The 16345-nt window shown below is 45.5% G+C and overlaps 2 protein-coding genes and 1 long non-coding RNA gene across 3 annotated transcripts in view; 1 reads left to right on the forward strand and 2 right to left on the reverse strand.

The window, feature by feature from the left end:
• LOC134219406 (actin-histidine N-methyltransferase) overlaps positions 1-16345 on the reverse strand; it is a 264258-nt gene that overhangs the window by 233423 nt on the left and 14490 nt on the right. The window lies entirely within an intron of this gene.
• LOC134219144 (uncharacterized) overlaps positions 1-16345 on the forward strand; it is a 116743-nt gene that overhangs the window by 98092 nt on the left and 2306 nt on the right. The window contains exon 2 of the mRNA XM_062697841.1: positions 10508-13422. Within this exon, the coding sequence (XP_062553825.1) occupies positions 10508-13351 (2844 nt within the window). The 3' untranslated portion in view covers positions 13352-13422. The remainder of the gene's footprint in view (positions 1-10507; positions 13423-16345) is intronic.
• Positions 2990-3898, reverse strand: LOC134222286 (uncharacterized). Its single transcript, XR_009982409.1, has 3 exons — positions 3580-3898; positions 3452-3517; positions 2990-3370 (listed from the first exon to the last, which is right to left on the reverse strand). It is a non-coding gene; the product is annotated as an uncharacterized LOC134222286 (long non-coding RNA).

A 16345-nucleotide genomic window follows, 5' to 3' on the forward strand; every position in this document is an offset into this window, starting at 1 on the left:
TACACGTCTGAGCCTACCAAATAAACGAACTTGGAAAAAAAAATATCTCAGGGGATGATTGCATAACCAAGAATAATATCCTGTGCTTAGATGATATTGCAATATAAAGGTCAGTGACTGAAACCTTTTCGAATTTGAGTTCAAGGACACTGACTCCTACAGTGATGGGACCAGTTTGTTGTCTTTTTTTAGATCATTGGATGCTGCAAAAAAGAGAAAGCACTGCACTGCATCATAACTCAATCACTGTTTCCTCCTTTGTCTTAAATTTTCAAACCCCTCATCTAGCTATAAACCAATTGTCTTTCATTGCGAGTGTCGATTGCCACAATTGCCCTGATATTTAACCAACGTTTGGAACTTGGCAATACTTTATCTATATCAAGAAGATACTTGCAGGAATAAAAATTAAAAGCGAAACCATTAGGTCACGAATCTCACGGGTACAATTTAATAGCAAATGACAACGGATGCATTTTGACTGCCCGCCCACCCGCTGCCAACCGAAACCCGGTGCATTGCGGTGCAGTGGCTCGATCGGACAAAGCTCGCAGGCAGACAAAGTGTCTGCTATTTCGATTCCGCGCGGCGCCATCCGATGTGACCGGACGGAACGGCCACACCTCATGAATATTCAATGAGCTCGAATCGATTGTGAAAATCGGTTACCTTATTCCGGTTTCAAAGCTTCCATTGTGTGTGGTTTTATGGGCAGTGTGTATGTATATGTGGCGATGTAAAGCGAAAGCTTTTAACCGGGCTCTTCCCATATGTTATTTTAGGACTTCCCAAAACTTGATGGAGGCGATTTTCTGCAAATTGCGATACAGCCTTGAATTTTGCAAAATCCTACGATGCTGGAGCTATTTATCACCCTGCAAGCGTGCCAGTCTCCGGTGTTTGAGACTGTGTATTTTATAACTTGGTCGTGCCAGAAGCGCGGGACAGACGTTCTCAATTTCACAGTCATGTTTACAAACAAGATTTCTCTACGAGAATAGAAGATAAAGCGGCATGAAAATAAAAATAGAATCCAAACGATGCGATGTGTGACAGTCCTAACCAACTATCTTTATGATGGACACAATGTCTTCCCCTTTTAAAAGCCAAGAAATGTGGAAATATTGTGAATGGGAACACAAAATACAATAAGTGATGAACTTCCTATTTTTTTAATTAAAAACACTATAATAAAGATTGAAAAACAAACACATAAAATACAAAAACTCTTCTTGAAGAAACGGGAATCAACTCGATCAATAGTTTGTATGAAATGAACTACAATACAATACTCATAAATCGCAAACCCTGTTTTACATTTCTTGAACTGATTTTTATTGATTGAGGAAAAGTGTTCCGAATTTCATGATATTGAAAGATATTAACGAGTTCTCTAAAACTAGCGGATTCACATGCGATTCCCCAAAAAAAAACATCGCGTCAGATGACCTGACGAATCCGGACGAATTTATTTGAATTGTGCCTACTACTATACGGAGGATTTGCAAATATCTTCCACCTGATCGAACCATTCTGCTTGCTTCGCCTTCTAACTGGTAAGATGATTATCGAGAATCACTTTTATCGGGTTGTTGTCCGACATTCTGGCTACTAATCCAGCCCACCACGGTCGCCTGTTTTCCATGGTATGAACGATGGATTGTTTTCATAAACAAAGCATAACAAAAATATTGCACAGAGTTGATTATTTTTATCAACCTTCCGAAGGCACTGGATCGTGATCCAATGAATGGAGGAGACCCCTGGTACATGAATAAAGCTACCGAGAACTCCACTCGTGCGGTTCACACATCTTGCATAAATATGCCAATAGTTTCAACATCATCAGTATGCAACGAATGGCACCCGGTCAGACTGGGGGTACCCGACGACGACGCTCAGATTATGTTTATTGGCATTAAAGATAATCTGTTTTTATCCATGTGTTGCACCGCACAGTCAACGTTCTGGAAACGTCAAGTTGGAGCATCGGGATGCCTCCTGTGGAGCTGTCTCGCTGTTCGTAGAAGAAAGCAGCAGCTATCATTTCCTAGCAACTACTTCCATAACGAATGCCAGAGCTGCTCAAAACTGCCACAACTGGGTGCAGATAAAGGCATTTGTTCAAATATGCACTTCTATGGCTGGTATAACATAGCGGGATAGATGGGTGCCAGCTTTTGGGATACATCATTTTGCAAGACGAAATTCTGGTTTTTAATAAACAGTCTCTTGAAGGATACACGATCTGTTAATGCCTTAGTCAATCTTTCAAGAGTTTTGATAATTTGAAACGCTTTGAGTGGAAACTAGTATGTCATACATCAGCACATACTGTTTCGGAATTTTGGTACTTCGTTTAGCATATGCACCCGATGCAGATCGACAATAAATCTGACTGTGTATATGGTAGAGGAAGGAGGGGCAATATGCCCTAGCTAAGCATGGACTGCTTTTATGCTTTAGCTATAACGATATTCATGGGTGTTTCTACCTCATGCAACAGTTAAACAATAAAACTAGCTGATGCCATATCGAAATTAGTAAAAAATCTCAATCATATTGATAAAATTCACATTTCAAAAAAGTGATGATATTTCGTTGCCGGAAAACTCGTGAGGCAAAACGTCTTTTAGTCCAGAGCTCTTAGGGAACTACGCACCACGCGTAGGCGAATTAACTTTCTGGTATGGACAGTGCGTGGAGACGCGTAGTACATTGTAGGTTAGTCTCACTAGGGAGTTTTGCCTTGCTGAAATGTTAGATGTTTCATCAAAATGTGGAAAATTTCAGTTTTTCCTACATTCCTATCTATTATTTTGACACTTTTTTCGTCTAAACTACATAAATTTACGTCTAGTTTTATTAAGGCTATCTTAATCATGGTAAATATAAGTGCAAACCCGAGAGTCGTTTTGCCTCGGGAGGGTGTTATGCCACTGTTATGGGGCCTCTTTCCTTACGAGATGGGCGATGCTCGGTTAACAGATTGAGTCGAGTTGGCAGTCTCCAACGAGTGTTTAATTGCCGATTCGATGCGGCATCTTGCGGTTGTCGGAAGGTCGGTGTCGGAAGGTGTTGATGCGGATCAGTTGCCAGCATCCCGCTGACCGAGTGATTCGGCAAAATTGCCGACGATTGCCGGTATGATTGGCTCCCTGGCCGCTGTTGGTTAACTTGGGTTGGTTTACCGAAGATTCACGCCACGAGGAGCGACGCACGCATATTTCCACACGCCGGACGAACCAGATGGGGATTGTGGTTGGCTTGGCCTCGGATCTTCTCGGGCGGACTCGTTGTACTTCTGGCCTTACGGAATTCACCGGGCCCTAGGAAAAAGGACGGAAAGAAAAAGGCCCTTTGTGTGGACCTATTCACACACCATTAGTACCCGTGACGTCCCTACACCTAACCTCACTTCCGATCATTGTTGATCATTATTCTTATTTACCTTTTTCTATGTTTTTCTGTTTGTTTCACTGATAATTGTTTCGTTTTCTAGGCCAGTTATTGTTTACTAAAATTTTAACAAGTTAGCTTTAAGTTTTTACTAACATAAACTCACGTTTTAACACTAACCATATTTTTGTACTTTTTTCCTTTTAGATATTTACATTGATGCTTTATTTGATTGCACCTGTCTCTTGGCCATTCTAATTCTAGATTTAAAAGAAAATAAACCACTAAAGTTATTAAATTTTACACCAAGAAAATGAGGTTTTCTAACCTCAAACTATTGTAGTTATCCACGCGCGCACTACTATTCCGTTCGAGAAACTGGCACCAAAGAGGTCGTAGTGTGAGATAATCATAGCTTTTATAAGATTTTGGTCTCATACAAAAGCTATGATTATATTTTTTTATTGACGTTTATGCTTCAATTTTCTGCACCCTAATGTTTGCTCTAACCTAGTGACATCTGTGGGTGAGCGTTAAGGATTCAGGGCTGCAAATGTTTCCCCCGTTCAAACTGCTCGAACCTCGTTTGACATAAGTGTTCGGTACGAGTACACTACTAAAAATCCACACATATTTATTGGCAAAAATCCATAGATTTAACTTATGATGTATATCAGCGCACACATAATCATTCTCCACGCGAACTACTAATAAAATATATATCCAAATAAATTTTATGTGTGGTCTCGAATTAGCAATGATTTAATTTATGTGTGGTTCTATATCGATTATATTAGGGTGCAGCTATTGCAAAAATTTATAACGGCGACACATATATCTTATATAGATATTTTTGGCAGTGTAGGAATGGAACAGGTTCACTCACACTGACTTGACCATCGTGGAGTGACTGTGTTTTCAACATTTGTGTACAGGGTTGTATTCGGTAGGGGAAATGAAAAGGACTTGTGGTGGAGCCAACAAGCATAAATGGAACCGAACGGTTACAAGGAATTGCACATAAACTTGTTAATTAATTGAGTATTATTTTCAATCTCACCGTATTTCACAATTTATTTCCCACCTCATAAGCCGATGAAGAAACGACATTCATGAATAAAGATATTGCCCAAATTGATAATTACCGATGGCGCTAGAGTTCTGCAATTTTGCCTAATATATTCATTAAAAATATGGTGTTCGCAGATAGAACTACGTATAATTGGAGGAATTATGAATCAACCTTTAAAACGAGGTTTTCACTTGAGACGATCAATTCTGAAACTATGAACATTAAATAACATCGAGCTAAAATACTTTATAAAGTGAGGATGTTTGAAATAAAACGGACAGTTAATTGTATTTCACCGCTTCAATATTATTAAAAATTATTGGAATCCTCCTCGGAATTGAATTAATTACTGGAAAAGCCAATAAGATATATTTGCATTTTTTCTATAGAATATTGAGCTTGAGCTTAAGCTTGATTGACTGCTCGTAGTTGCTAGTCCATTATGACCAGATCAGCTGTTCTTGCACAGGGAACCAACAGATGTTTGCTTGGGACTAGCACACATCTTCAATGTACAAGTACTGGTGATCTCATTTGTAAGGTCATACTGGCGTCTGCCACGTCAGAATGCAAGTCAATGTAGGGAAGGGGGAGGAAATGTTGATGCAATCACTCGCCCACTGCAAGCCGAATATACCTCTGCACTTGTTACGAGTTCATGCGGAATCTGTTGGAGTTTTTTTGGGTTAGGTTCGAGAGGCAAAGGTCCGTGTCTTGGTTAACGAGCTGCCAATGTGATAGATAGGAGAAAGCAACTGATGGATTAATCCATTTTCCTAGCTAGGGCAATATATTGTGGTAATTAAGGATTCATCGTATTTAGTCCCCGTTACCAACAGCAGTCTCAGAAATAAAACATAACTAATGTTACCTTGCAGACAATTGAAAGACTCGAATTCCTCTGGTTTGGCTCGGAAGCCTTCTTTCAAGAGGCTCGGAAGCCTCCTTTCAAGAGGCTCGGAAGCCTCCTTTCATGAGGCTCGGAAGCCTCCTTTCAAGAGGCTCGGAAGCTTTCTTTCAAGAGGCTCAGAAGCCTCCTTTCATGAGGCCTGGAAGCCCCCTTCAAGAGGCCTGAAAGCTTCCTTTCAAAAGGCTCGAAGCCTCCTTTCTAGAGGCTCAGGAAGCCTTCTTTCAAGAGGCTCAGAAGCCTCCTTTTAAAGGCTCGGAAGCATCCTTTCAAGAGGCCTGGAAGAATCATTTCAATAGGCTCAGAAGCCTTCTTTCAAGAGGCTCTGGAAGCCTCCTTTCAAGAGGCCTGAAGCTTCCTTTCAAGAGGCTCAAGGCTCCTTTCAAGAGGCTCGGAAGCCCCCTTTCAAGAGGCTCGGAAGCCTCCTTTCAAGAGGCCCGGAAGCCTCCTTTCAAGAGGCTCGGAAGCCTCCTTTCAAGAGGCCTCAGAGCCTCCTTTCAAGAGGCTCGGAAGCCTCCTTTCAAGAGGCTCGGAAGCCTCCTTTCAAGAGGCTCGGAAGCCTCCTTTCAAGAGGCTCGGAAGCCTCCTTTCTAGAGGCTCGGAAGCCTCCCTTCAAGAGGCTCGGAAGCCTCCTTTCAAACAGGCTTGGAAGCCTCCTTTCAAACAGGCTTGGAAGCCTCCTTTCAAACAGGCTTGGAAGCCTCCTTTCAAACAGGCTTGGAAGCCTCCTTTCAAACAGGCTTGGAAGCCTCCTTTCAAACAGGCTTGGAAGCCTCCTTTCAAACAGGCCTGGAAGCCTCCTTCCAAGAGGCCTGGAAGCCTCCATCCAAGAGGCTGGAAGCCTCCTTCCTAGAGGCCCGGAAGCCTCCTTCCTAGAGGCCCGGAAGCCTCATCTCAAGAGGCCCGGAAGCCTCCTTCCAAGAGGCCCGGAAGCCTCCTTCCAAAAGGCCTGGAAGCCTCCTTCCAAGAGGCTCGGAAGCCTCCTTCCAAGAGGCTCGGAAGCCTCCTTCCAAGAGGCTCGGAAGCCTCCTTCCAAGAGGCTCGGAAGCCTCCTTCCAAGAGGCTCGGAAGCCTCCTCCCAAGAGGCTCGGAAGCCTCCTTCCAAGAGGCCCGGAAGCCTCCTTCCAAGAGGCTCGGAAGCCTCCTTCCAAGAGGCTCGGAAGCCTCCTTCCAAGAGGCTCGGAAGCCTCCTTCCAAGAGGCTCGGAAGCCTCCTTCCAAGAGGCTCGGAAGCCTCCTTCCAAGAGGCTCGGAAGCCTCCTTCCAAGACGCTTGGAACCCTCCTTCCAAGAGGCTCGGAAGCATCCTTTCAAGAGGCTCGGAAGCCTCCTTTCAAGAGGCTCGAAAGCCTCCTTTCAAGAGGCTCGGAAGCCTCCTTTCAAGAGGCTCGGAAGCCTCCTTTCAAGAGGCTCGGAAGCCTCCTTTCAAGAGGCTCGGAAGCCTTCTTTCAAGAGGCTCGAAAGCCTTCTTTCAAGAGGCTCGAAAGCCTCCTTTCAAGAGGCTCGGAAGCCTCCTTTCAAGAGGCTCGGACATTCCCCTGGGAGTTCCTCTGAGAATTCCTTCGGACATTTCTCTGAAAATACCGTCGGACATCTCTCCGACAATACCGTCTGACATTCTTTCGGGAAAGCCGTCGCACATTCCTTCGGGATTTCCAACATACATTTCTTCTGGAATTCCGCCGGTCATTCCTTCGGTAATTCAGTCGGACATTTCTCCGGGAATTCCGTCAGACATTCGTCCGGGAATTCCATCGGACATTCCTTCGGGAATTGCGTCGCACACTCTTCGTACGATTCCGGCAATTTCATCGGATATTCTTCCGGAGATTCCTTCGGACATCTCTCCGAGAATACCGTCGGACATTCCTCCGAAAATTCCATCGGACATTCCTGCGGAATTTCATCGAACAGTTCTTCGGGACTTCCGTCAAACATTCATTCGGTAATTTTGTCGGACATTTCTCCGGGAATTCCGTCGGGGATCTTCTGGAAATTCCGTCGATCATTTTTCTGGGAATTCAGTCGGACATTCCTCCGAGAACTTCGTCGCACATTCCCCTCAGAATTCTGTCAGACATACCTCCGGGAATTCCGTAGGACATTTCTTCAGGAATTCCAACAGACATTCCTCTGGGAATTCCGTAGGACATTTCTCCGGGAATTCCGTAGGACATTTCTCCGGGAATTGCGGTCATCCCCCTGGGAATTCCGTCGGACATTCTCCTGGGAATTCCATCGGACATTCCTCTGAGAATTGCGTCGAACATTCCCCTGAGAATTCCGTCGAACATTCTCCTGGGAATTCCATACCCTTGGCAATGCGAGCGGATATTCCTTCGGACATTCCCTTGGGGATTCCGTCGGACATTCCTCCGGGAATTCCGTTGGGAATTCCGACGGACAATCCTTCGGGAATTCCGTCGGACATTCCTCCGGGAATTCCGTCGGACATTCCTCCGGGAATTCCATCGGACTTTCCACTGGGAATTGCTTCGGACATCTCTCCCAGAGTACCATCGGACATTCCTCCGAGAATTCCGTCGGACATCTCTCCAAGGATACCGTCGCACACTCCTCCGGGAATTCCGTCGGATAATTTTCCGAGAATACCGTCGGACATTATTCCGGGGATTCCTTCGGACATTCCTACGGGAGCTCCATCGGACATTCCTCTGGAAATTCCGTCGGACATTCCTCTGGGAATTCCGTCAGACATTCCTTCAGGAATTCCGTCGGATATTACTTCGGGAATTCCATGGGACATTTCTTCTGGTATTCCATCGCACATTCCTTTGGTAATCGCGTCAGACATTCCTTCGGGAATTCCGGCGACCATTCTTTCGGGAATTCCGGCGGACATTCCTTCGAGAATTTCGTCGGGCATTAATCCGGGAATTCTGTCGGACATTCCTCCAAAAATTCCGTTGGACATTCCTCCATGAGGGGAGTCCCGTAGCGTAGTTGGCTACACGTTCGCCTTACAAGCGAACGGTCATGGGTTCGATTCCCAGCCCCTCCACCAAACCCTCGTCAGTCGCCGGATCCGCAGCATATACGGTGCCGTTTGGGGTACGCGCCTTACCGTCACGGCTGCCTGATGACGACTGACAAATTGTTCTTCTCGGAGGCATTCCTCCAACGTTACCAGGATAAACGGCAACCGAGCAATGCAACGATCAATGGATACACAACATGGACAAACGGACACAATGGACTCACGACGAGATGGACTGGCACCGACAACAATAATTGCAATGTAAATCTAAAAATAGATTCTGTGTGGATTCTGTACAGCAGAATACCACAGTAGGTCTCGGCACAATAGCGGTTAAGTAACACAGAGTGCCTAACAAATAAATAAAAAGAAATAAAAAAATCCTTCGTGAATTCCGTTGGACATTCCTCCAGGAATTCCGACAGACATTCCTCCATGAATTCCATTGGATATTCCTCCAGGAATTCCGACAGACATTCCTCCATGAATTCCGTCGTACATTCTTTCTGGGAAATAATTTCGTTGGACATTCCTTCGAAAATTCAGTCAAATGTCCGAAATTTCCATCAGCTATTCCTCCAAGAATTCCGTCAAACATTCCTCCGGAGGATCTTCCGGACATTTCTTCAGAAAATCTCAGAATATTCCTCTGAAATTTCCAGCGGACATCCGTCGGGAATTCTGTAGGACATTCCACCAAGAATTCTTCTTAATTTCCGTCGAGAATTCCTCCGGCATTATCATCAACAGTTTCCTCGGAATTCCATCGTTGATTCCCTAGGCATCAAATCGCAAAATTTACCAGATTCCCACCGGAAATTTATCCGGAGTGCATTCAGAAGTTCCCAGGAAATTCAGAAGTTCCTACGTAAATTCCTCCAGGTATTGTATCAGCAAATTCTCCGGAAATTCCTTCGGATATTTCTTGAGGGATCCAGTCGGTCATTCCTCCGAGATTTCCATCGGTAATTCTTCCGCGACTACCATCGGACATTTCTCCGGGAATTTCGTCAGACATTCTTCTGGGAATTCCGTCGGAGATACCTCTGGAGGAATTTTCGTGCGAAATGAGATGTTTTAATTCCTAGAGAAATTTCCAGTGCTTCTAAAGGAATTAACTGAACTCCAACTCCAAATAGTATTTCCAGCTTTTATGAAGTTTTTTCCATAATTTTTAGAGGCAATCCTGTAGGAATCTTTACCATTTCTCGTGAAGTTATTATCATTCCGGAAGTATTATCTAGCATTTCTGGGAGATTCTTTGCGATTAACAGCCTTCGTGGAGGATAATTCCCAAAAGTAATGGCTTCCTCTGAATTCCTGAAGTAGGGTAATTCGTTAAATGTTGAACGGCTAATTTCTTCGCCTATTGTTGAACGCACGTGCATTCCTTATGGGCGTTCAACAATAGGCAAGAATTTTAGCCGTTCAACATTTGGCGGTTTCCCCTATTCCACGAAAAACATGGGCAAATTCCTAAAAGATCTCAATATTTCAGATTTCAGATCAGATCAATTTTCTGGAAATCATGACAGCAAAAATGTATAAAAATTAGAAAGAAAACATTCAAATTAGTATGTGTAGAGAGTCCATTTCCAGGCACTTTTTCTTATTCCGGGATCCCGGGATTTTTCGGTACCTAAAATAGATTCTCATAACGGTGAAAGCAAATATTTGATATTAACATTAACATTAATATATTTGAACTCGATCTGTAAAACATTCCAAACATATTTTCAAGATCTAATTGAATTGACTTGGTAGTATGAATTTACATTTGACTTTGACACATGGATTCACAATTCAGTTGAAAAAAAAGGTCACTGCAACAGCTTAAATTGAAACTTTAAAGAAAATGCTGTTTATTGAAGGACAACATCGTACATGTTTTAGATATCGGTAATGTTGTTGAGCCCGAGATATTTATTGAGTTACTTGCCTTATCGCAAGTAAATCCCGGGATTTTTTGTCCCGGGATAGACTCACTAGTCACATGTCTCTTTGTGTCCGACAGTGTTGATAATGTCCGAGAAATGGTGAATGGTGTTCTTATGAATGGGTCCAAAATATGTTAAATCTATTATATATTAATAAAATAATTCTAATAATCTATTGTTTCTTATTTTATTTCAGACGTATCCACTAACTACAAATACATCGAATAATCTTCCATCGCAACCTCCACCCAAGATTGAAGAAGAACCTGTTTCCGCAGCTCCCACTGACGTCTACGAAGGACGAAAACGGCGACGGTTAGGTAGAAAGCGAAAGCGAAGACCACTACATGATGATTATTGGCAGAGTGGGCAAGGACCGCGAGATGAACCCGAAACAGAACAAAACTACCGAGATCCAGAACCGGAACGTAAGAGATTTTACTCACGCTGGGAACGGCAACGCCCTGCCGATAGGTGGGCCAATCCTTACACGGATGCCGTTGACCCTCATTCCACGTTCAGCAGCGATCCACCCTCAAACCGAAGGCCATTCGAACCGCACAGCAACCGAGGCAATCGAGACAATTTTCAACCTATTGACACCAATAGGCAAAGAAGACTTCCCAGACCGGAGGAGCACCAGACTCCCGGTTCCGGTTATAAAGCCTACCGAAAACCGTACTCCCAGGCCAAGCGAAACGAAGAAGAAGGTGGATCGTCCGACGAACAAGGAAAAACTGGCACTGCTGACTTGAAGGCTCTACTCAAACAATCCGGAGGATTAAGTCTAAGTGAAATCCTTCAACAGCGAAACATTTCACTGCAAGATCTGATCAAGGGTAAGCAAATGGCGTTGGACGCATTAACACAAAGTCCTTTAGATATCACTACGGTTACAGAGCAAGATAACGAAGCCACTTCCATGCTACCTACACTATCTAGCGTAAGATTCCGAATACAAGACGAATCTACTCCACGAACTGACTTTCAGGAAATTAAATCAATAAAGCGTATTCCGGTATTCTCACCCTCGGCAGCCTCTGTCATAGTGACGGAAGAGCCAACAACCACAACGGCAACAACTACTACTACAACCACGACAGAGCTACCGCCAACGGCGCAAGATGAAATCAACTCTGTTGAAGACATCATAACACTCGACAACTCGGGAGGCACGCAGAACGACAACGTTGGCATCTTTCCAACCGTCGAAATCAAACAGTTAGCTCTTAATCCGGTTCTACCTACCGTCAAAGAAGAACGTCTTCGTCCTATCAAAGGAGTTGCTTCTAGAATACGCCCAGACTTAAGTAATTCCAACATCCGCACTGAAGAACTTTTTTCACCCACCAAAAAGCGGTTGGAATCTCTCAGACCGTACGCCACAGCCGAACCCTGGCACTCATCCACATCTTCGTCTACCACAACAACTACTACGACCACTTCCAGTCCAAGTCCTACAGCTCGCGAAAAGTGGACTCCTTCAGTGGCCATTCAAGAAAAATACCTCCAGAAACTCCAGCAATCCAAAACTCGTCAACGACCCGCGTCCACCGCTTCGGCAGATCCCACTCCAGAACAACATGCCGAAGAAATTCTCTCTGAAGTGGAACCATCCCCGGTCCGAACAACTTCCGAACGCACTCTCATGCGAATACCAATCAGTCGCAACCGCCCATTCATAAAACTCAAAGTCAGAACTTCTACTGCAGCACCATCGCATCAACCAGAATCAACAGAAAACCATTACCTGGCAGACGTAGAGTTCCACGACGAATCCGAAAACGTCACCAAACTACTCGAAAGCGAAGAACCAGAGCTCAACATCATCGAAAAATTCACCTCTCCTGAAGACTCGAAAAGCGCACCCATTCCCCAATCAAGCTCCTCCTCCGAACCGTCTACTACCGAACTCAGTGAAGATGAACTCATCGAGCGAATCAACCACAACACACAGCGATCCTTCACCGACAGTCTGGAGGAATACTTCCGTGATGTCACCGAAAGCAACCCGTCGCTCTTCAACGACCTCGGCCCAATTGCTCTGTCCGACGATCGCAAAGAAATCCTCGAACTGATGGAAGACCGACGCATAGGTGCCCGTCTTGCGAAGGTACTTTCCCAGAGGAACATGACGCTGGACGAGCTGTTAGAGCACCGCAAGCGTGGTTCCAGCCAGCTGCATCTCTCCGAAATGATCAACGGCAAAGTCAGACCAATCGAAGACAAGATGGACATCGTCACGGCATTCGAGCACTTCCCACGGTTCAGCCTGGGCAACCTGCGCAGCATACAGCCGGACGACATCAAGCTCGACTCGCAGGGCTTCAGCTACTTCACGTCCATCATTAGTATGCGCCCGACGGATGAAACGCACAAAGAAGGAAGATCAATGCAACACCGGGGCGATCATAAGTTTATGGACTGGAAGCAGCAGCCGCACCAGCAGCACCCGACAAATCACAAAATGGACGGGATTCATTTTTTAGGTAACGGCGGATCGAAGGGTGGGCTGATTGTCCCTTCGCGTATGTCCGCCGATGCCGAGTTCGACAGCAGCCACGATCAGCCCAGTAGTAGCGACCTGCTCGATCTGGAACTGACCGGTCACGGATTTAATCACCGGCACACGGTTACAATCGAGAGCACCTCGATGCCACTGGGCGTCAAGTCGGCAATCATAGCTAGCGCGTGCATTGTCGGAATATCGCTGGCCGTCTTTGCGGTGATCTTCGTCGTATGTCGGTGGCGCCAGCGGCGGAGAAACAAGCTCAACTATACGGAGAACTTCAACATGGCCAAAGGCCGGCTGCCGATGATGCACACCGAAAGTTTGAAGAACGATCAGATGCAGGTGTACACGACCCAGCAATCGCAGCATCAGCAGCTTCCACAACAGCAGCAGCAGCAACAGCAGCAACATCAACAGTATTCGCATCATCAGCGGCAACGGAAGGACAGTAAGGTCAACACGATGAACCCCAACTCGCAGGAGGTGCAGGACTACCTATGGGACACGATGCGCAAACCGTTCCAGTGAAGGTGTATGTGTTTTGGCGGAAGATATTTTAAAGCCATATGTACCGCTCCGAGGAATAAATGAGAATTAAGGTAAGATGATAGATACAAGTAATTTTTTTTAATTCATTTCATTATCTTAACATCAAAACCTTTTCAGTAAATAACGCTTTTTTATTATTAATTGTACTACGTTTCTAAAAGTAATATTCTTGCCTGTAACCAGTTGCGATTAATTGTGCCATTTGCGGAAGATCAGAATAATTCTACAATATCTAAAAATAATTTCAAATAATGGGCACCACAATGGCGATGCATCAGCAAACTTATTCGATTCGTAGCAATGAACAATTTTCAATGCTCGAACCTACTACAGAAGCGTTTATTTATCAAATTGTTCACCGAGTTCACCGAATAGTCCTCCTCAAGATGCGAAACAGAGGTGGAAATGGGCAGTTGTTAAAATTCTTCAGTACGGTTATTTAAAATTATTGTGTATATGGAAGTGACATCAGCGTTGTCATAATCATTGAAGGAGTTCTTAAACAGCGGTTTTCAACCTTTTCCTTGAGATGTTTAACCGTACCTCTTCGAGCTTTTCCGAAAAATTCCAGTATTTCACTTAATTTATTGATCGTTGGATACTTTTAAATACATTTACTTGCGTCTTACATGAGGTATTGTAAGATCTCTTCAAATCCAGGCATATGAGATGTTATAAGATCTCCAAATTGTCCTGGAGTTTGAATCAAATGGTCTACCAAATCAACCAAGGCTTCCACGATGTCCCCAGCCGCGGTGTCAACCTAATTTTGTCTTCTGAGTATTAGTCTTTCACTTACGTCTTAAATACAGGCATATGAGATGTTGTAAGATCTCCAAATTGTCCTGGAGTTTAAATCCAATCCAATGTTGGATTCCGAGCCTTTAATTAAGAGCATTCCGAGCCTCTTGAAAAAAGGCTTTTGAGCCCCTTGAAAAGAAGCTTCCGAGCAACTTTAAAGAATGCTTCCGAGCCTCTTGAAAGGAGGCTTCCGAGCCTCTTGAAAGGAGGCTTTCGAGCCTCTTGAAAGGAGTCCCTTGAAATGAGGCTTCTGAGCCTCTTGAAAGGAGGCTTTCGAGCCTCTTGAAAGGAGACCTCCGAGCCTCTTGAAAAGAGGCTTCCGAACCTCTTGAAAGGAGGCTTCCGAGCCTATTGAAAGGAGGCCTTTGAGCCTCTTGAAAGGAGGCCTTCGAGCCTCTTGAAAGGAGGCCTTCGAGCCTCTTGAAAGGAGGCCTTCGAGCCTCTTGAAAGGAGGCCTTCGAGCCTCTTGAAAGGAGGCTTCTGAGCCTCTCTTGAAAGGAGGCTTCCGAGCCTCTTGAAAGGAGGCTTCTGAGCCTCTTGAAAGGAGGCTTCTGAGCCTCTTGAAAGGAGGCTTCCGAGCCTCTTGAAAGGAGGCTTGAGCCTCTTGAAAGGAGGCTTCTGAGCCTCTTGAAAGGAGGCTCTGAGCCTCTTGAAAGGAGGCTTCTGAGCCTCTTGAAAGGAGGCTTCTGAGCCTCTTGAAAGGAGGCTCTGAGCCTCTTGAAAGGAGGCTTCTGAGCCTCTTGAAAGGAGGCTTCCGGAGCCTCTTGAAAGGAGGCTTTGAGCCTCTTGAAAGGAGGCTTCTGAGCCTCTTGAAAGGAGGCCTGAGCCTCTTGAAAGGAGGCTTCTGAGCCTCTTGAAAGGAGGCTTCTGAGCCTCTTGAAAGGAGGCCTGAGCCTCTTGAAAGGAGGCTTCTGAGCCTCTTGAAAGGAGGCTTCTGAGCCTCTTGAAAGGAGGCTTCTGAGCCTCTTGAAAGGAGGCCTGAGCCTCTTGAAAGGAGGCTTCTGAGCCTCTTGAAAGGAGGCTTCTGAGCCTCTTGAAGGAGGCCTGAGCCTCTTGAAAGGAGGCTTCTGAGCCTCTTGAAAGGAGGCTTCTGAGCCTCTTGAAAGGAGGCTTCTGAGCCTCTTGAAAGGAGGCTTCTGAGCCTCTTGAAAGGAGGCTTCTGAGCCTCTTGAAAGTAGGCTTCTGAGCCTCTTGAAAGGAGGCTTCTGAGCCTCTTGAAAGGAGGCTTCTGAGCCTCTTGAAAGGAGGCTTCTGAGCCTCTTGAAAGGAGGCTTCTGAGCCTCTTGAAAGGAGGCTTCTGAGCCTCTTGAAAGGAGGCTTCTGAGCCTCTTGAAAGGAGGCTTCCTGAGCCTCTTGAAAGGAGGCTTCTGAGCCTCTTGAAAGGAGGCCTGAGCCTCTTGAAAGGAGGCTTCTGAGCCTCTTGAAAGGAGGCTTCTGAGCCTCTTGAAAGGAGGCTTCCAGAGCCTCTTGAAAGGAGGCTTCTGAGCCTCTTGAAAGGAGGCTTCTGAGCCTCTTGAAAGGAGGCTTCTGAGCCTCTTGAAAGGAGGCTTCTGAGCCTCTTGAAAGGAGGCTTCTGAGCCTCTTGAAAGGAGGCTCTGAGCCTCTTGAAAGGAGGCTTCTGAGCCTCTTGAAAGGAGGCTTCTGAGCCTCTTGAAAGGAGGCTTCTGAGCCTCTTGAAAGGAGGCTTCTGAGCCTCTTGAAAGGAGGCTTCCGAGCCTCTTGAAAGGGAGGCCTGAGCCTCTTGAAAGGAGGCTCTGAGCCTCTTGAAAGGAGGCTTCTGAGCCTCTTGAAAGGAGGCTTCCAGGCCTCTTGAAAGGAGGCTCTGAGCCTCTTGAAAGGAGGCTTCCGAGCCTCTTGAAAGGAGGCTTCTGAGCCTCTTGAAAGGAGGCTCTGAGCCTCTTGAAAGGAGGCTTCTGAGCCTCTTGAAAGGAGGCTTCTGAGCCTCTTGAAAGGAGGCTCTGAGCCTCTTGAAAGGAGGCTTCTGAGCCTCTTGAAAGGAGGCTTCTGAGCCTCTTGAAAGGAGGCTTCTGAGGCCTCTTGAAAGGAGGCCTGAGCCTCTTGAAAGGAGGCTTCTGAGCCTCTTGAAAGGAGGCTTCCTGAGGCCTCTTGAAAGGAGGCTTCCTGAGCCTCTTGAAAGGAGGCTTCTAAGCCTCTTGAAAGGAGACTTCCGAA

The sequence above is a fragment of the Armigeres subalbatus genome, chromosome 3 (assembly GCF_024139115.2).
Source record: "Armigeres subalbatus isolate Guangzhou_Male chromosome 3, GZ_Asu_2, whole genome shotgun sequence".
NCBI classification, from domain to species: domain Eukaryota; kingdom Metazoa; phylum Arthropoda; class Insecta; order Diptera; family Culicidae; genus Armigeres; species Armigeres subalbatus.